Below are 20,572 nucleotides of genomic sequence, written 5' to 3'. Positions count from 1 at the left end.
CACAGAAGCCAAAAATATTGGCTTGTGTGTCACCAACTTTATACAAATAGAAAATGTAATGCTGTCGGCACAAAGTAATATTTTATTTGGTCAATCTGATTCAAAACCAAATTGCCAACCACTGTAGAACGATGCCTCAATGTCTACGTGGTGTTATGGACAATCAAACTGCCCAATGACATCCATCTGCATATGTATACTGTCATAATCCCAACCCTCAATGTATTCAATTGTATTGGATTGTTGAACTGTGCAATATGGATCTCCATGAGTGTTAAAAAATTCTTTGCAGATCTCATGGGATCTCAGTGATCCCACCAGATCATACTGTAATGTGTGCAGCCAGCAGAAGGGAGCTTGTCAAAAAAGTAAAGAAAAAAAAAAATCAGACAACCCTTTTTATAGGGGGAAACTTTTTTTAAAATTCCCATCAACTTTTTTCTGTGAGAAGCCATTGGTAAAAACTAAAAGTCAATTCAGGTCCACAAAGACTTGCACTGAGCTATCAAACACAGTTTCTAACCATCCAAAGTAGGAATTCCAAACTCCAATCCTCAAGTACAGCCAACAGGTCATGTTTTCATGATTTCATTAATCATGGATAGGAGACTTAATCGATATAACTGAATCAGTAATATATCGTCTGATTCTACAGACAGAAATCCTGAAAACCTGACCTGTTGGTTATACACCAGGATTGGATTTGAGAACCACTGATCTAAAGTAAAATGATAGGCTAGTTTTTGGCAGGTTTGATTTCACACTTTCCTAGACTTCGGTTATTTAGTAAAGAGAGCCACATCTGTATTTGTTATCATGAGTGGAAGCCATACTTGCCAACTCTCCCTCATTGCCAGGGAGACTCCCTGAAATAACAGCAATCTCCCTGTCTCTCTGAAGAGTCTAGGAATCTCCCTGATTGCACCTAACTCCCGTTAATAAGCTGTTATATAAAAAAGATATATACATTCAAATGGGATCATTAGTATAATTTCCCTGCATTGGGTATAAGGTACAATGATCCCTATGGCTACATGCATTTTCTGAAAAGTATCAGTGTATTTTCATCAACAATAGATCTTACTAACTTCTTTGGAGCTTGTTTACATTCGGATGTAAGTCAATTTTCTGGTACACCTCTCAGATGTAGCAGTACACATCCACTTTACTGTCGTGGTCATCGGTTTTATTTTAACATTCTCCAGGGTTCGCAAAATACGCACTATATCACGTTTGTACGCGCTACAGCAACCTGGGGACCCAGTTTTAAAAACTGATCGGGTCCCGCAGGACGCGCTGGCGCTGTGTGTGCTGCAGTAGCTAATTGATGCGCGGCGCGATCTCACCTGCCAATCCCTGCATGTCTGGCATATCCCCGGCCAATCCCTGCATGTCTGGTGTCTCCCCGGCCAATCCATGCATGGCAGCGTGCCCTCAGCCAATCACCGCGCGGCGTGCCCTCCAGCCAATCACTGCGCAGAATAATTGAGTCCCACACCAGTACGGAGGACTAAGCTGCTCCTGCCAGGAAGACGGGACTAGTCTGCCGACAGACACCACGCCATACTGCTGCACCGAGCCAGACAGACATTGTGCATACAGAAGATACTGCCCGAGAGCCGCTATACGGAGCACCGGACTTAAGGTACCACACCAACATAGGGACAGTAGGAGGGTGCATTCGGAGGACTGATAACTACATCAATTTTACCCCATGTGCTGTCTATACTTACCCCCTTACTGCCCCAGCTGCAATGCTAACCCACTCCCTAACCCAAGTACTGCCCCCAGTTTTACCTTCCCCTAACCCCCTCCTTGCCCCCTAGTATTGCCCTAGTTATCTACCTTAACCTCACCCTAACCCCAGTATTGCCTGCCCCCTGACCTCTTGTCCACAGTACTGTCATAGCTGCTAACAACTCTTTCCCCCCTCACCTCCCATACTACCCAGGCTGCTATCTACACTTGCCCCCTCTCTACCCCCAGTGCTGTCCCAGCTGCTATCCTGACCCGGCACTTCCCGTAACCCCCTCTTTGCCCCCCCAGGTACTGCCCTAGCTGCTATCTACCCTTGCCCCCTCCCTACCTCCAACACTGCCTGTCCTTAACCTTCTCCTTACCCCCCAGCACTGTCTCAACACCTGTGTGCATTTACCCCTCCCTGCCCCCAGCCCTGCCTGCCCTTACTCCCCTCTAGCTGCAGCTCTACCCCAACTTCTCCTTGCCTTTACAACAACCTCCTCTACCCCAACTGCTACATACCCCCCAGCACTGTCCCAACTCCTGCCTGCCATCAACCCCCATAATATGTGACGGGACCCAGTAAAAGTGGTGTAGGACCCCAATTTTTTAAAGTGAGGGGTCCCTTGAACAAGCGCAAGTGTTGAAAAATAAACATGACTTGGAAAACCTTCAGCAACGAAGGGATTAAATGAATTGCCCAATATTGGATATACCTATGCGTGTGTATGTGCCACATAAGCTGCGATTTGGTCATTTCAGTTTGTGCGGTTTGTTAATTTTTTGCAAACATGGAAAAATCTAAGTTTTCATCATTTATTTGATCATTTATCACCACATAATACTACACAGGCAAAACATCTTCAACTTAGCAGTATGCTGAAACTTTGTAACCTGACTGTTTACATTTGTTTTTTGTTTTTTAGCATTATTTATTTATTTATTTTATGTATTTTTCCACTTGGTCCAGTCATTTGCCAATCCCACAAATAATTGAAAATAGTAATTTCCCCACACACTACGTTATACAGATAGTAAATACCTGGTGTATCCTTTTGACCTGACCGCTAAATGAGTAGTCATCTAAAGCTGAGCGTGTGGTTCCCTCATGGCCGGGCATATCTACACAAATCAAGTGTAAGTTTTTAGGAAGGAACTGTAAGGAAAAAGCATCAATGTATTATCCATATGCAAGTTAACAAGTATAATATTTGTATACAAGATCCAGGTACATATCTAGCATCAACTGTTGTGTTCACAACGCTGAAGAACCTACGCACACAACCTTTGGTGCTGCACCCCCGTTACCAACACCAGCTACTAACTAACAGCAACTGAACAGCATATTCTTGAAGGTGATTTAGCAAATAAGTCTGGCCTGTTGGGAGGTCCCTACACCAGGAACAGTAGTTTCAGGATTGAGCCTGTTCTATTGCTGGCTCAGGGCCTGATTCAGAGCCGGACGCTCTGACCAGAGTGCTCGCTCTGAATCAGGACCCTCCTACCTAAAATTGGAGCGGCCTCTTGGACGCTCGCATAGCTGTGGGTTACCACCCACAGCTTATGCGAGCGTCCATGATGATGGTCACGATGGTCATGACCATCGCGACCATCGGGCTTACGACGGAGACCCTGCGGTAGGGTCTCGTTGCCGCAAGCCCTGGAGTGATTTTGGCTCTATCAGAGTCAAAATCACTCCCACTGACATCACTAGTGATGTCAGTGGGGCCGGACCCAGACAGTAGGCGTTCCCATGGGAACGCCTCCGTCTGGCAGCCACGCCCCCGGCACGCCTACCAAAGGGGGCGTGCTGTCAATCAACATCGACAGCACGCCCCCTTTGGTGCGAGACCCGGAGCGACGGCTTCCTCGTCGCTCTGCGGGTCTCGCGCATGCGCACGACAGAGCTCACTCCGTCGTGCGCATGCGCATTAGGGCACCATCGACCCGCTTGCGAGCGTCCTGCGCTCGCGAGCGGGTCTGAATTAGACCCTCAGTTCACACTACAAATTGTACCTAACAGGGTAGTGTGAATAGAAGATAGTCATACCATTAGCCACTAGGAATTGGGATCTACATTGTAAACAGTGCTGCCCAGGACTGGGGTCTATAGGGCACAGTGGACCACCAGCATTTGAGTTGGCCACCAGAGACTGGGCGATATATTGGGCTACCAGGTGAATTAGTGTCACTTGGACACTACAGACTAAGCTGTGTACTGTACATTGACCATCAAGGAATAGACTGTACTGTACACTAGCTACCAGGGACTGGGCTTTGTACAGTACACTGGCCATCTGGCAATGGGCTTTGTATTGTACACTGAGAGATTCTCACTGGCACAAGCACACTCTTACCATTTGTACCATGGAGCACATCACAGACTGCTTGACATTCACCCACTGTAAAAGTCTCTCCCTTATGACCAACTTGAAATGGTGGTATGTCTGGTATAATACATCATTTTACAGGAATATAAATGCTTCTTAATTTAAAGGGCCAAAATAAAATTGGAAATGTTAGAGTACTTATATGCTACACACCATAATTAAGTCCAATACTTAATCTTATGAACCTTTCGGTCTATACATGTTTTATTGTTGGAGAAATACTTAACCTGGCCATATATTAGACTATTCAATGCTGGTGCCCAGAAGTTGTCAGATAGACTCAGCACTAAAGTGCAATATATTCAGGGATAGTAGACAGAAGGCATTAATGACCTTAAGTAAATAAAAGAGACTGATTGACACTTGTAGTTTTTTTTCTCAGTGATCATAGCATTTATTTATTACCAGTCATTTATATAGTGCCTACATAATCTGCAGCGCTTTACAGAGAATATGTCATTCACATTAGTACGTGCCCCAGTGGAGTTTACAATCTATATATTTCACCACAGAAACAGACACACATACACACTAGGGTTAACTTTGTCAGAAGCCGGTTAACCTCTTGGTACTGTATGGGAGGAAACTGGAGCGTTCAGAGGAAACCCACGCAAACATGGGGAGAACATACAAACTCTACACAGGTAATGTTCTGGTTGAAATCAACCACAGGGTTGAGAGGTCGCAGTACTAGCCACTGTGCCTTCATGCTGCCAATACAAGCCTATATTTACCTAACTTATATAATAATTTAAACAGATAATATACTTTTGCTATATTATGTTTTCATATGATGTAATAAGCTTTCACTCTTACCTTTCTGCAAGTTCTTATGAACAGGTAACACTTTATAAAACATGACTTTTCTATAGGCTTATCACAATAATCACAACCTGTTCTATTGATTGTTCCAGATTTTGGGTGTGCAATGCATGCATATTGCATACAAACAATTGTCATATGCCCAACACTAAATGAGGCCCATTCCCCTAAAAATAACAAGTTAATTTAGTGTGTCTAACGTCACCCTTCACCACGTAAAGTGGGCAGACATTTTAGATTATATTCATAACAATAGAGCCTATCCATTGGCATCGTTGAGGCACTTTAAGCTGGTTAAGTGCACAATATAGCTGCTTCTACTGAGTGGAGGAAACGGCAGAACACAAATGTACAAGTCCAAATGGAGACATTTAAGTTACCCACCTTGACTATGGCCAACCACATGTCTTTATGAGCAGAGAATCCATGTAACATGAGGATAGATGGTTTTGGCCCCGGTCTTCCTCGAACTGTGTAACAGAATCTGTAGTTCCCATAGCTGACATGTTTCACCTGCATTCCCAAAGCCCTGCGCCAATACCTGCAACGGAACCACATTTATAAGCAGAACTATGATAGTCCAACCACTATGACTAGCTCAACGTGTCCATAACTCCATCCTTTTGTATGTAATGAAGCAGCTCTTACCCATAACTTCTACAGCAAGAACCTGTTGTCCCTGTAGTGTGATGACTACAGATGTGTCCACATACATCTTACCTCCATGTGGTACAAGTCACGTTAAACATAACGTATGAGCGCCAAGCGTCTTTTTACCTTCAAATGAGACTTTTTACCGTCAAGTGCGTCAGCGGCTGTGACACTGTAATGTAGCATTTTGCATGCAGATACACCCGCAGTTGCACACAGAATATAGGCATGCCGCATATCATTTTATTCAGCAGAAGCTGTTTGTGCGTCCTATTCGCTTTGCGAATAAGATGCATTTGAAGGTAAAACGTTGCCCGTAAAGATGTTCAGCGCTACCGAGCCACGCCATTGCCTGGTGCGTCTAGAAGGACTGTTTAACGCGCAAGCAAATTGTATGTGGACACACCTATAGGTGGCCTAGTCCCCCAGTAATATAATGACTATATGGTCCGCGCTCTAGCATCTTCAGTGTTTACAAATGGTTCCCATGGCATTATATGAGGGTAATTCAAGTCTCCACAACATGGCGTCGCTTCAATTTCCTTGCCATGGTGTTCCTTTACGACCGCTGCGGAGAAACATTACGGTGAATTGAATTCACTGGAGTCACTAGGGGGGTGCGGGCCGCACTGGGTGACACCAAAATAGAAGAGCTGCTCTTCTATTTTGGTGTCCCCCCCTCAGATGGTGTCACTGAGCAGCCAGATTGCAGAGAGGCAGGGGAGAGGCTGGGGGCTGCACTGAGTAAGTTGGGCTTACGCAGCGGAGCAGCAGCTGCTGGGCAGCCCCCAGCCTCTCCATTGCCTCTAAGACCATCGAGTGGCGAGAACGTGACATGCGGTAACACCCCAAGAGTGGCACACATGAGTGGGCATGGCTTTGTGGCACATGACCATGCCCCCTTGCGGGCACGCGTATCTCCAGCGCACGAGAGGATCCCTGTCCACTGCACTGGGTGTCACCAAGGTTAGTGATGCCGCTGATTGAATTGCCCCTTGGGTGCCCGTCTCATGCTACAGTACATTATATTCCCAACAGCATTTAGGGTTTAGCTTATTTATAAACTCCCAGTGACATAAACCGATGATACAACATAGAGAGGTGCAAGCATCCATTCCTTTACTGCTAAAAAGCTTAGTAGACAATTAGTACACAGTAAAGGGAGAGCACCAGTTGGATACACCCTATTAGAGAGTGTACCAAACTAATATCTAACCAACATTTCATGACATTTCTATTGTAAAAAATGAACCTTAAAAGGTCTATACTTGTGGAAACATCATATTTTACACATGTGATTTTAACTTCTAAAAACAACACTCATACAATTTGTGAAACTGGATAGTCACTAGGTCGGTGTTTCCCAAATCCAGCCTTCACGGACATCCAACAGTGCATGTTTTCCAGATATCCTCACAGAGATTCACCACCACATAATTTTAAGAGGCACTAACTTAAATTTTTGCCTAGGGTGCTAAATTAATAAGAGACAACTCTGCTCCTGGGCATACATTTATCTATTTCTTTGGCAGATAATTAGAATAAAATAAATATACCTGTGTAAGTAAATCTTTCAGTACCTGTGTCATATCGGCAAGAATTTAATTGGAGTGTCGCAGTATTGGGTGTTGCTTTAATTTTGCCCAATTTCTAGCTCTGCCCCTTAGCATTTAATTACATCAATCTCATAGCCATGTCCTCCAGTCAATAAAAGGAAAAATTGTGTCTACACTCAACACACAGTTTTGCAAGAGGAGGGATTCAATGCAGAGCAATGTGCGGCCGCAATGTTATGCTGCACACCTTACATCTGGAATCGAATACCCTTACGACTATATACTGTAGCCAAACGTTGCAAATTATCCTGTGCACCTCTATGAGGAGCAAGGGAAAAGTAAGAGTGCTTCCCCAGGCCTTTCTAGAGGCACATCGCGGCCCTTGCACTGAGTTTGATTCCCCCTAAACATTCTAAAATGTCTCTGTGGATGAAGGGACTGGAATCAGAGCCTCACCAGTAATAAATCTTGATGAGGGCAGCCGGCCACAGGAAGAAGGAGACCACGAAAGCCAATATTGGGATAATCAAAGTACCCCCTGCAATCAAGAACATGTTAAGTACGTCCAGGTCCATGTTCTCTCCAGATAGATCCTGCCTGGAATAAAAGGAGGAATAATTTAATATGGAGCAACATTGCAAAAACAGGTTTCCATTGCAGCTGATGCAGAACCTCTTGGCACTGACAGCTTTAGTATTATCTAAGCTTAAACCTGAAAAAGCAAAAGCTTTATCCTCAATTTCCTTCTCCCACTAGGTAATCTTAATGCCATGCAATCTAACAATATATACCATCTTATTAAACAACCAGCTGCATTCAAAAGTTTATTAGGAACATTTCTGAGCCTGGCAGGGCATGCAGAGACTTGTAGTTCCACCAGAGCTTAAGTACCATAGATTGCCTGTCTGTTCATGCTATACTGATAAAACTTAATGTGGCTGGTTGCTATGGTTTACTGAACAATACTATTATTTGCCACGTTATTAAATAAGCATGAACATGGCATAACCCTACAGCATACACATGAAATGTCCTGTTGGCTAATATGTCATAAAATATAAGAAAGCTAAGTAGTGCTAATTAATAGTTCCCCAGCCTATAACACTGTATATGAACCCCAGTGATGCAGCTAGACTGTCTGTATAACTCTTGCCGCAGTCAGTCTCTATCTGTCAGCAGTTTTCTCCTTGTGATCAGCATTATCCAGGTTACCAGAGCTGCAGATCTCGCAATCATACAATGTAAGTCAAGCGCACAGCAATCATCTGCTCTTCCAGGATCCCCCTTAGGGACTGACAATCCCCCTGTACTGGCAGCACTTACAAGGACTCTGCAGCACAGGAGAATGCAGGGATGACACAGTACTCACAGTCACACAGTGTAGTACAGTACGTCAAACTTTGACCCCTCAGGCTTACACTATGTTCCACCTTTGCACACATTATAAGCGATAACTTGTGATGGTAACATGATAAACTTACTTGTTAGGGACCATGGAGTCAAACTGTTAACCCCTTTGTGCCGCAGAGAATTACAGTCAGTCAAACAGTTACCACATACAATGGCACAGGCTGACTGGTAAAGCCTTTTACTGGCCCACATTTTCATCTGCATAAATATCATAAGAAACATATAGTATATGGTATGTATGGAAATCTTTTACAACCATAATAGGCAACACTATGGACCAAATGTACCAGGCTCCGATTTCCTGGTCCCATCACTTAATATGCATTAATGCAAAAACAACTTATTGCTGCTTTAATTCTAGCGGCTACATGCACAAAATGATGCAGGGACCTGCAAATTGGAGCCTATAACTGTAACACTTAGGCTTATATCGGTTATCCTATCCATACACCAAACGTGTTTGTTTCACGCAATTTAAAGCAAGCTGTGATGTAACTGAGGTAATATGATCCAACTAGAAAAGGAAGGATGAAGTCACATACTCCCCCCAAAAAAGACAAAGGCCCCTATTCAATTAGTTTCGCACCCGCGATACTTTTTCGCTTGCCTTACTTTTCACCTACATCGCATATTTTAGCCGCGGAAACTTATCGTACATGTACCAGCGATTTGCCTTATTCATTTCCAAAAAAACGCGAAAACGGAGATATGCGATGTGAGAACGGGCGAAAAGTGGTGTCAGAATCGGGGAAATCAGACTGAACACCCAAAAAAGATGTGGAAACTTTGGGGATGACTGTAGTAGTGGCCGATTAGCCCTAATGAAACAGTTTGGGGTACTTACGTTCGCACAATTGCCACTAATGAGCGTCTTTGCACAAGTGGTGAAGAATGGCATAAAGCAGTAATTTAGGAGAAAATAAGTATTCCTGTCATATTTGGAGTACTTGAAAATGGGTGCTAGTATATTTAAAAGTTGCTGAAGTGAAGTTATAAGAAACATAAAAAAACGCACCTTCAGCAAACGCCTGCAATAAAAAAAACACCTCACCCATACTTGCAGACCCCCCAAAAGTCTATTTCGCTACTTTTTATGTTTGTACCCCACTTTGTCCTTTTTCGCCTTTTTTTTTCAAAGTGCTTTTTTTGGGGTGTTCCTCACTTTTTTTAGGTTTTTTTGACACAGTTAACCTTTGAGGGGCTGTCCCAAGGGTGCTGAGTGGTTTCCCCACCTTTGCACCCCAAAATAACGATTTTGCACTTTTTTTCTCCACCTAGTCATAGGCGAATCTTTTTCGCCTATTACATTGCATTGCATTTTCGGAATTGAATACGGAGATAAGTTAGCTCCTGGTAAAAAGTCGCAATCTGCGATACTTTGTCGAGGATCTCGGCTTTTCGCTTCTAATTGAATATGGGCCAAAGTATTAATCGTTGAATTTGAATACAACATGATGGGGTATATTTACTAAAGTGCGGGTTTTAGAAGTGGAGATGTTGCCCATAGCAACCAATCAGATCCTACTTATTTATTTAGCACCTTCTAGAAGATAAAAGGTAGAATCTGATTAGTTGCTATGGGCAGGTGCCATGTGCCCCCCGGGCCGCAGCGTCATGCGGGCCGCGGGCCGGTGCAGTCTGTGTCACTGTGACACAGACTGCACCGCGTGTGTAGCGCTGACCGGTCAGCGCTACACAGCACAAACACACAGCCGCCAGAGCCGGCAGCTGTGTGTTTGCTGTAATCAGCAGCCGCTGAGAGTCTGTCAGACTCTCATCGGCTGCCGCTGCTCCCACTGCGGGAGCCATCTTCCGGCTCCCGCAGTGGGTAAAGGGAGAGTCGTCGTCATGACGACGTCTCTCCCATAATGCAAAGAGGCCAGAGGAGCCGGTGGAAGCGTCGGGACCAGGAGCGGGAGTTTCAGGTAAGTGGGTTTTTTTTTTTTTATTAAGTCTCTCTCTACTGGGGGGGGGGGGGGGGGGACTACTGGGGGCACTACCAGGGGGGGGGGATAACTATGGGGGCACTACCAGGGGGGGGGATTTCTATGGTGGCACTGCCAGGGGGGGTTACTACTGGGGGCACTACCAGGGGGGTGGATTACTACTGGGGGCACTGCAAGGGGGGGGACTACTACTACTGGGGGCACTACAAAGGGGGGGCTACTACTACTGGGGGAACTACAAGGGGGGACTACTACTACTACTGGGGGTACTACAAGGGGGGCTACTACTGGGGGCACTACAAGGGGAGGGGACTACTACTAGGGGCACTGCATAGGGGGGTGGGGACTACTACTAGGGGCACTACATAGGGGGAGGGGACTACCACTGGGGACACTGGGAGGGACCACTGCTGGGGGCTCTATATAAAGCGCAATACTGGGGGTACTGCATAGGGGGGAGACTACAACTGGGGCCACTATTTAAGGGACATTGCATAAGGGTTACCACTATTGGGGGCACTGCATGGGGGGGTGGACTGCTACTGGTGGCACTGCATAGGGGGTACCACTATTGGGGGCACTATATAAGGAGCTTACTACTGGGGGCACAAGGGGCACTGCATAGGGGGGGATCACTACTGGGGGAACTAATGGAGGCCTGCATAAGGGTGTTCTCTCCTGTGGCACACGGGGGTACTGCATATGGGCACTATGACAGGGGGCTGCCCCTAATCTTTATTTTTACCTTACATTAATCCCATATGGATCCGCCTCCTCCCTGAAACACTTGAGGGGGGGCGGCGCCGTAGCACGCACGTTCTTCGGGCACCCTGGCTACACGCTACTCCTCTGCCAGGGCCGCCTGCATGCATTTGCCCCCCAGGCTAAAAGTTGCCAGCCAGCCCCTGGCTATGGGCAACATCTCCACTTCTAAAAACCCGATGAGTGAAAACTGGTATAAATTGCCCATATTTCAGCTAAATGTCCATCCCACATCCAAGTCGCTGACATTAGCATATAAAAGGATATGTACCTCGACTAACTGATTTTATTTGAGTTTGTTCCCAGGCATAAAGATAAATACTGGCACCAAATGATATCAGTGGTCATGTCATTATAGATACATACAGAGATATATGGTATTTTGTTTATTTGAAAACGATCTTGGTGAGTGCACAAGAGAGGCTTATTCTGAGCTAAGAGCACAGCAAAAAAAAAAACAAGTAACTTTGCACCTGGGCAAAACCATTTTGCACTGCAGGTGGGGCAGATATAACATTTGCAGAGAGATTAACGCTGGGTACACACGTACATGTATGCGAACCACATCGTTCACAGATATATCACATTGGCCGTGCAGCATGGCAGATACAATAAATCTGTGTGTACAGGTGACGGGCCGATCCATATGTGGCCATAAGAAACAGAGACAATGACGTCACAACTGGTCCCTCGGCCAGACATATTGGCCGGCCGATTGGTGTAAGCACATATTGTTTGTGCAGTTCACTTACCAAATGATTGGATCATTCGGGTGGGTTGGAGATCTATCTTTCAGGTGTGTACCCTTTCAGGTGTGAGAGGGGTGTGTCCAAACTCAAATCTAACCTGCAGTGCATAATAAAGCTATCAAGTATTTTTGGGCCACATGCAAAACCTGCCAGTATTTGTCCTGCATGCAAAGAAAATTTCACTCGCTCCAGGGCTCGCTACAAACAGGGCGGCTGTCGATGTTGATCGACAGTTCGCCTCGTTTTGTAGACAGAGAGGGGGGGTGGCTGGCCAAACGGAGGCGTTCCCGAAGGAACTCCTGCCGTTTGAGGGCGGCCCTACTGACATCACTCGTGATGTCACTGGGGCTTGCGGGAATGAGACCCTACCACAAAGGTCTCGTCGCAAGCCCGATGTCACGACCATCACCTGGCCGCTCGCAAAAGCTATGGGTCACCCACAGCTTAGCGAGTGGCCAGGAGGCCGGTTTTAAATAAAAAAAAGCGGGCGCCTCTGAATCAGGCCCAAAGTTTGTTCTAGTTACTTGCGTGTTCCCTTTACTCACAAATCAGACTTAAAAAAGTGTAATTCTTGTTATCCTTGTACTGTTATGTCCTAAGCCCTGTAAAGAAAGGCTTTTTCTATAATTTGTCAGTTCTGGTATTTATATTTATGGTCAAGAACAAGGATTCTGGATTATCGCGATATATGTTACCGTGTCAAATGTCTTTCCTGCAATTCTATGTAGTGTACAGTACACTCCCCAGGGGCGTATTTATAATGGGTGCAGGGTGTGCAGTGTACCCGGGCTCCTGGGTCCAGGGGGGCCCACACCGCACACCCTGCACACATATTTTTTAATTCTTACCCCTTCGAAGTCCCGCATCGGGTGTAGCCCTGCACAAAACATTTTCCCGGAGTTTTGTGCACGTGCAGTAGGGAAATCGCAGGGAAAATGCCGGCCGTGCCATTTTCCTGGTGACCTACGGATGCGCAGTAGACTCTGGGCACAGACTAGTGGCCAGAGTTTACTGCTGCAGTGACGTGGTCGGCCGCCGGGAGGAGACCCCGGATGGGGAATGCACACCAGCCCCCTCCTCTCTTAATACACCTCTGACACCCTCACTTGAGGATCAAAGCAAAGCATTGCTAATTTCTTTAGCGCTCAGGATTTACTATCTTGTATAAGAAACAGGACTTTTGAACAGAGGTTATAATGACCTAATAACATCCTGGCCAAACAGGGTCATTTGTGAACCAGCAGCAAAGTGCAAGGGACTGTTATGATGCCATAAATGAGCATTTCTGCACCACAGGTCATTGTAGGTGACTTTTCATGGCAATATGGCTTTCACTGCAGACAGACATCAGTAAGAAGAATGAAGGAATTTTTACCATACATAGGGCCGGATTCACTACGGATCGCTATTGCGATTACACACGCAGTTCTGCTGCAAAAATATGCTAATTCATGCAACTGCTCACCTGACACAGAGATGCCCACTATTGCTTTTCGCACATAAGACCTCGCAATCCTGCGTATACATCGGTAATATTGAGTAACATCGGCCCGTCACGCAGAATTACAGCACGTCTGACCTGTCTCAGAAATTGCAAGTCTCGTTGCACGCAGTGAGTGCTCAAGCTGCGTATGCCATCGCTGTGGATAATTTAAGCACGCCCAGGAAACGGCGTTCAAATGGACAGGCATGCCTGCATTTCTCCAACCACTCCCCCGTCACCACCCCCAAATGCTGACGTCCTGTCACTCACCATGCGATGGCTTTGTACCTGCATATGTGATCGCAGTGAGATCGTAATACTGGCCGGCACACGGGCACTGCGATGCATACACGTGCAGTACGCTCCATCAACCGATCTATGTACGCTGTTGCAGCTGCAATCCGTGATGAATCACACATAGCCAACTGTATTTAAACAAGGCAAATTCAAATAAATGTCACTGGAATAAAGGTCAATATTGCTGCACTGTCAGCAGTTATGTAAAACATTAGTGAGCGTCAAGCGAGCAGTATATTGTGAGAAAGAGAGTTCAGACTGATGAGGGGACGGATGCGTCTTGTGTACCCTGCGCCTTGTGGTGATGTTAGTAGTTGCACAAGTCCTGTTCCCCTAGTTACCACCTTTACAATCTGAATGATCATACACACTAAATGTGACAATTGCGGATGTGACAAAGGCAGTGTACGTACATCTGCCGTTGTGAGGGTTCATACAATTTGTACAACATTGCAGTTGCATGTCTATTCCCTAGAAATATTGAGCCATGAACAGGTACATGTATTACATACACACAGTGGAGTAAGGGACTGATTCAGCTCTGCTGGACGCAGATTCCCGTTTATTGGGAATCTGCGCGTGTGCAGGACATATTCTGTGCAGAACGGGTCCTGCTAACACGCACGCTAGCCCTTAAATGACTCTACCTGATTGACAGGCAGAGGCATTTAAGGGGGCAGTGCGGTCACAGGGTCGGCCGGCGTTCCCGGAAACGGGGCGTGTCCGCCCCAATTTCCAGGAGTGGCCAGCCCAGAGACTGCATGGATTTACGCAGTATGCTGGGCTCGCAAGCCGGCCAGCCTTAGTAAGCTGAGGCTTACTCAGCTGGCCGGCCACTGTCCATCAGCGCAACCACCGATGGTTGCGATGGTGATCCCAGCACCAGGGGCGCAGAGAGGGGGGGGAGCGGGTATAATTTACCCGGGCTCAGGCTTCCAGAGGGGCCCGGGTCTGGCGCCGCCCCCCCTCCCTTCATCGCAGCAGCCCAGAACACGCTGTGTGCTGGGATGCAGTGGGAGATTGCTCGCGGCTGCTAAGCAGCAGTCACAGCAATCTGCTATGCCTGCCTCACACTGATCGCGCCCCCCCCCTGGCTTTGCACCGGGCTGAGGGGCTCACAGTGCTACGCTGCAAAAGTATGTTTTTTTGTTTATTTTTTCAAGGGGGCGTGGCCACGCCTCCCGAGATTAGGCCACGCCCCTGCCCAGCATTGCATCCTCCTGCAGCAGGTGGTGTCATATACCTCCTGCTGCATTTGCATGATTGCAGGGATCGCATTGCAAAGCTGCCTGCGTGCATACATCACATCTATAGCCTGCGTGCAGCTTTGCAATTGCGATCCTTGCCGAATCAGGCCCTAAGTCACTGTAGAGTAGTGATGGGTAACAGGCAACCGTAAGCGCCCCTCCAAGACTCTACCTGCGGCCCTCAGCTCCTTCCTGCTTTATTGTCACATTTGTTTGTTACAGCTTGTAATACTGGTTTAAATCATGGTTGTAAAAAATCCAGGTTTAAAAAAAAAAAAAATTAAACCAGTTCTTTTGCTTTAATGTTTTAATGGAAAAAAAAATGGTATCCTGCATATTATATTAATACTGTGAAACCTTGATCAACAATGTTTTAATGATTTCTAACATTAAAAATTCAAAGTTATTAGGATTTCTGCAAGATGCACTTAGCCTTGGAGAGTGATAAATTGGAGAGTGATAAAGTACCAACCGAACAGCTCCTAACTGTCAGTTTAAGCCTTGCAGAGAGATAAAGTGGAGAAAGATAATTACCAAACAATCAGCTCCTAACTGTCATGTTACAGGCTGTTTGAAAAATCACAGTTAGGAGCTGGTTGGTTGGTGCTTTATCACTCTCCATTTTATCACTTTCCAAGGCTTAGTGCATCACACTATGCGATCCATTGAATGATCTATTATTTCGTCGTGGATCTGAACGATAGATAGTGCGCATCGCATAGTGTGTACGGACTATCTGCGTGGTCCTGCGGTCGCATGCGATATAGTCCGGTCGGCCGTGCTGCAGGTACTGAAGGACAGAACGAGAGAGCGCTCTGTCGTTCATTACATCACTCAGGGGCCTATTAATTAAACGATAAATGGCACGGTAACCAAACGGAAACACTAGTTTACGCATATTTAAGTTACCGGGCCATTTGGAGTTTGCTGCCGAGAACAAGAGCCATCTTCAGACATCGCTTGTTCTCGGATCCCCGCTCCTTCCTATGGGAAGAATGTCCGGGGATGTGAAGAGGAATCCGAGTGGATCCAACCGCCGCCTCCTCTCTAACTCCTCGGGGGCTTTGCTCATGCTTGACCTGAGGTCACGCAGGCGTAGCCGGGACGACGGGGAGCAGGTAAGTAAGTAACTTCTGTAGCTGCGATACTAACCACGGGGACAACTGCTTTTCAGAGCAGTTGTCCCCTCACCGGAGCAATGATGAATTGCTCCGGTGTCACTTTTCCCCTGATGCGAGTTGGATACTTAAGTATCCCGCGCAGCGAGTTCAAAACTTCATCATCGGAGGCCATACGGCCTTCGATGGTGAATAGGCCCCTCAATGTGTACCCACGGTACCATTTCGTCCGAGTACACATCTCATAGTGTGTACCCAGCTTTAGGAGTCTATTTACTAAGCCTTGGATAGAGATAAAGTGAACGGAGATAAAGTACCAGCCAATCAGCTCCTACCTGACATTTGTTTGAAAAATGACAGTTAGGAGCTAGTTGGTTGGTACTTAGGGGCCTATTCACTAAGCCTTGGAGAGAGGTGAAGTGGAGAAAGATAATTACCAACCAATCAGCTCCTAACTGTCATGTTACAGGGCTGTGTTTGCAAAATGACAGTCATACCCCTTTTATCCGGCATTTGAAGCACGGGTTTTTTACTTTGTACCCCCTTTTACACAGGAAAATTAAATTACTGGATAAAGCACTTTTATCTCCATCCAAGGCTTAGTAAATAGACCCCTCAGTCTTTCTTTCTTCCACTCATCTCAGTAGGGCTGAAGGTTTCGAAATTAAATAAACATGAAGGAGATTAAACCATGAGGAGTTTCTCTATGTATTGCCTCTTTAACATGTTGGAGTTGTTTACCCTTTAAGCTGGAGAATGTTAGTTGTGGTTTTCTCCTGTCCTATAGGATTGTTAGGGGAGGAGTTTGTGGAGACTTAGCTGATGCTATGAAGATTTAGGGGCCCATTTATCAGTGAGTTTTATCATATGCAACGAGTTTTAAAACTCGTTGCGTATTATAAATGGTGCTCCAGCTGATCAGCTCCCAACTGTCCTTTTGAAAAACGACAGTTGGGGCCGATTGGCTGGAGCACCATTTATCATACGCAACAAGTTTTAAAACTTGTTGCGTATGATAACATTTGTTGATAAATGGGGCCCTTAGGATCTCTCTGATTTAGTTCACCCTCCCTATTTCTCTGTTGTGTGTGTGAATTTACTGTATACGTTCGGCTCACTCAAATGAAGACCACAAGCAACAAGGGGATCGGTATGATTTACCCGACAGTGGAATTCCGGCAGAGGTGAAGATCCTGACTGCGCTAAAGGTAAGTATAAACTAACCCGCCCCCACCTAACCCTCCCTTAGGAGTGCCTAACCCTAACCCCCCACTAAGTGCCTAAACCTAACCCCCCCCTTCCCCGCTGCCTAAACTTAAGTCTCCTGGGGGGGGTGCCTAACCCTAACCTCCCCCGGGGGTGCCTAACCCCCCCCTTCCCCTAGCCTGACCCTAACCCTATTATGGATTGGGGTCTATTTCTTTGTTTAAGGGGTGTATTCAACATATACCTGCCAACTCTCTTATTGTCAGGTACAGGGATCTCCCTGATTGCACCTTACCCTCATGATGTAGCTGTTATATGCTTGGGAAAAAATCAAATCAGATATATATACATTCAAATGGTATCACCACTGCCATTTCCCTGCATTGGTTATAAGGCACAATGATCCCTATAGCTACGTGCATTTTCAAGTAAGGTTTCTCATGGCCACCTATATGGAACCACGTGTTAAACACAATATATGAACAAGCCCTGAAAAGTATCAGTATGTTTTCATTAATAAGTAGATCTTATGCTGGGCATACACTATACAATTATCTGTCAGATATCTGTCCAATCTGGCTGGTTGGAATGAAAACCTGGTAATGTATGGGAGCAAATGACAGTCGATCATATGGTCTTAAACACTGGAAAACGGACAAAAAACAATTGTTCAAATTAGTTAAATTCATGTGTTTTAACCAATTGTCTGAACGACCATTTTTGTCTGTTTTCCAGAATTTGTGAGCAAATGGTCGATTGTCATTTGCTCCCATACATTACCAGGTTTTTATTCCAACCAGCCAGATTGGACAGATATCTTACAGATAATTGTATAGTGTATGCCCAGCATAACTCCCCACGCTCATAGCTGTTGCTTTCTCAATCTTCCTTTTTTTTAAAGTAGGCAAGTATGATTCAACAGGGCTGTAACTAGGGTAGTATGACCAGTGCCATGGCACAGGGCACCGCAGGGCAGGGGGCGCTGTTTGGGCCTGTCATTTTTCCTGTTTATTATCATTCTCACTTGTAGCTTCCTCTTATTTTATCCCCAGCATCTCCTGGCCTCCCCTATCTCTTCCTCACGAGACCATCGCCATTTTTCAGGTGCACTCTCTTATGACCCTATTTAAAAAAAATAGGGGGGCACCAATGCTCTTTCTGGCACAGGGCACCAAAAAGTCTAGTTACGGCTCTGTGATTCAACATGCACTGCAGAGTGTCAGTGTCAGTGCTAATTTAGTATCCAACTCCCTGCAAGTTGCAGCAGTGAATAATAAAATACCGGAGCAATTCTACATTGCTCCAGTGCAGGGACAGCTGATCCGAAAATCCGCAGTGCCCCGTGATACATAACACCGCTACCTCTGTAGCAGTGATACTTACTACTTCCGGCTCGCAACCCAGACCGCCTTCATAGGAAGGTGGTGTAATTTCCCATTGTCAATTTACGCAAACTTTATAATTTCGGAGTTTGATCTATGAAGGTACCCATACTACAATATGGGGACAGGCCAGGATCTGAGCCGAAGGGTAAGCAGGAGATATCTGTGATATCTTCTGCATTACCACCTTCCGGAATAGCTCCGATATCTAGATATGTCTATTTTCACTTACATTTAGTAATAATGAATAAGCTCCTAAATGTATTGTTTTCACTTATGGGCTCCTAAATGCATTATTTTAACTTATTAAGAGTAATGTGCTTCCCACTTGAAGGTTAGAGTGCCCGCATGCAGTCTCTGAAGTCTACCAGGTTTCCTATCAGTGCTGCAGGAGATGTTTGCAGATGACACTTTCAGTTGCATAAAACATTTGTTTTAGGGTCCCAATTCAAGCACATACGATGTACTGAGGCCCATGACTGAAGTGCTCATCTGTAAGAGGAGGCACAACTGCAGGAACACAGATGAGCTGGCTTGTACATGGCTGGTTATTTCATAAATCACCTTTATTGCAACTATCCTGACACCTTTACAGGGACACCTTTACAGGTACTTACTGTAATGGATGGAAACTCTTTGGGGCAGGAAAGCTTACATTGCCTACACTTACTTAACCATAAAATGGATCATTTGTTGCATATAGTTGTTGCTTTCACCAGAAATTAATTCTGCATTAATTCTCAAACTGATTCTAAACAATAGTCTTACAACATTTAAATACCACTAAGAGGCAAATCAGCAAACAATGAGATACTACTACCACTGATAATAATACTAATATATGCACCTGCATTACAGAATGAATTGCTAAATATTACCCAACCTACAATGAGCATGGTAATACATTCAGCAGTCACCGCACAATCACAAGTAATAACAAGAATTATGATACTATGATAAGAAGATCAGCAGATGATGCACTGTGACACTGATTGTGGTGCCTTAGACAACAATGTGTCACTGGTCACAGCAATGACACTTTTAGTGACACTGACAACAGGACTGATGGTGACACTATGACGCTACACAGCAGCAGCAGTGATACAATGTAACACAGTGTGACAGTGACACCGTGCCCTGATGCAGAGTGACAGACACACAACAATGTTACAATGGTCACAGTAATTACACTTTCAGTGATGTCACAGATACAAGTACTGGGACACTGAGAGCTGGACTGATGGTGACACTATGTCTATGACGCTACACAGCAGTAACACAATGTAACACAGAGTGTGGCAATGACACTGTGCCCTGATGCAGAGAGAGACACACAACCATGATACTGACATAATGGGGATGGTGATGATGACATAATCGTGCAGCATATGGTGCTGGGCAGTGGAGGAGGTAGGAGCAGACCGGACAGAGCCGCTCACCTACCCGGCCCCTGGCTCCGGTGGATCCGCCGGATTGTCCCGGGATCTCACTGCGGGATCAGACCCGGAACTGCCGCACTCTCATTAAAGGCAACGGAGCAGCGGTTGTGCGCCGACCGAAATGACCGCGCATGGCCACTAGATGGCAGTGTCACCGCAAGTACGGCCGCCAGAGGGAAGGAGCACAGTGTTATGTGAATATACAGTACTGTATACAGTAGTACTACCACATCACATATACTGTATATTCATCAGACAGGGACCCTCTCACTGACAATAATCAATAATATATATACATTAGGCGATAGGATGTTACTAGAACATAACATAGGAGGGTTTCAAAATATCCACTGCCAAACTGGAAATTACATTTT

At 45.7% G+C, this 20,572-nt stretch overlaps 1 protein-coding gene across 4 annotated transcripts in view; it reads right to left on the bottom strand.

The window, feature by feature from the left end:
- Window positions 1-20,278, bottom strand: part of ABHD6 (abhydrolase domain containing 6, acylglycerol lipase) — a 38,158-nt gene extending 17,880 nt beyond the window's left edge. The window contains exons 1-4 of one of the 4 annotated variants that reach the window (XM_088472756.1): window positions 20,203-20,278; window positions 7,616-7,756; window positions 5,337-5,493; window positions 2,783-2,896 (exon numbers count right to left, since the gene is read on the bottom strand). In XM_088472756.1, the coding sequence (XP_088328882.1) occupies window positions 2,783-2,896; window positions 5,337-5,493; window positions 7,616-7,734 (390 nt within the window). In that variant the 5' untranslated portion in view covers window positions 7,735-7,756; window positions 20,203-20,278. Of the gene's footprint in view, window positions 1-2,782; window positions 2,897-5,336; window positions 5,494-7,615; window positions 7,757-20,109 lie in introns of all 4 variants that reach the window. The other 3 variants (XM_088472754.1, XM_088472755.1, XM_088472757.1) reach the window with 3 other exon arrangements.
- Between the last annotated feature and the right edge of the window lie 294 nt (window positions 20,279-20,572).

This window comes from Taudactylus pleione, unplaced genomic scaffold, assembly GCF_031769625.1.
Source record: "Taudactylus pleione unplaced genomic scaffold, aTauple2 ptg000128l, whole genome shotgun sequence".
NCBI classification, from domain to species: Eukaryota; Metazoa; Chordata; class Amphibia; order Anura; family Myobatrachidae; genus Taudactylus; species Taudactylus pleione.
This window is presented reverse-complemented; position numbering and strand designations above follow the sequence as displayed.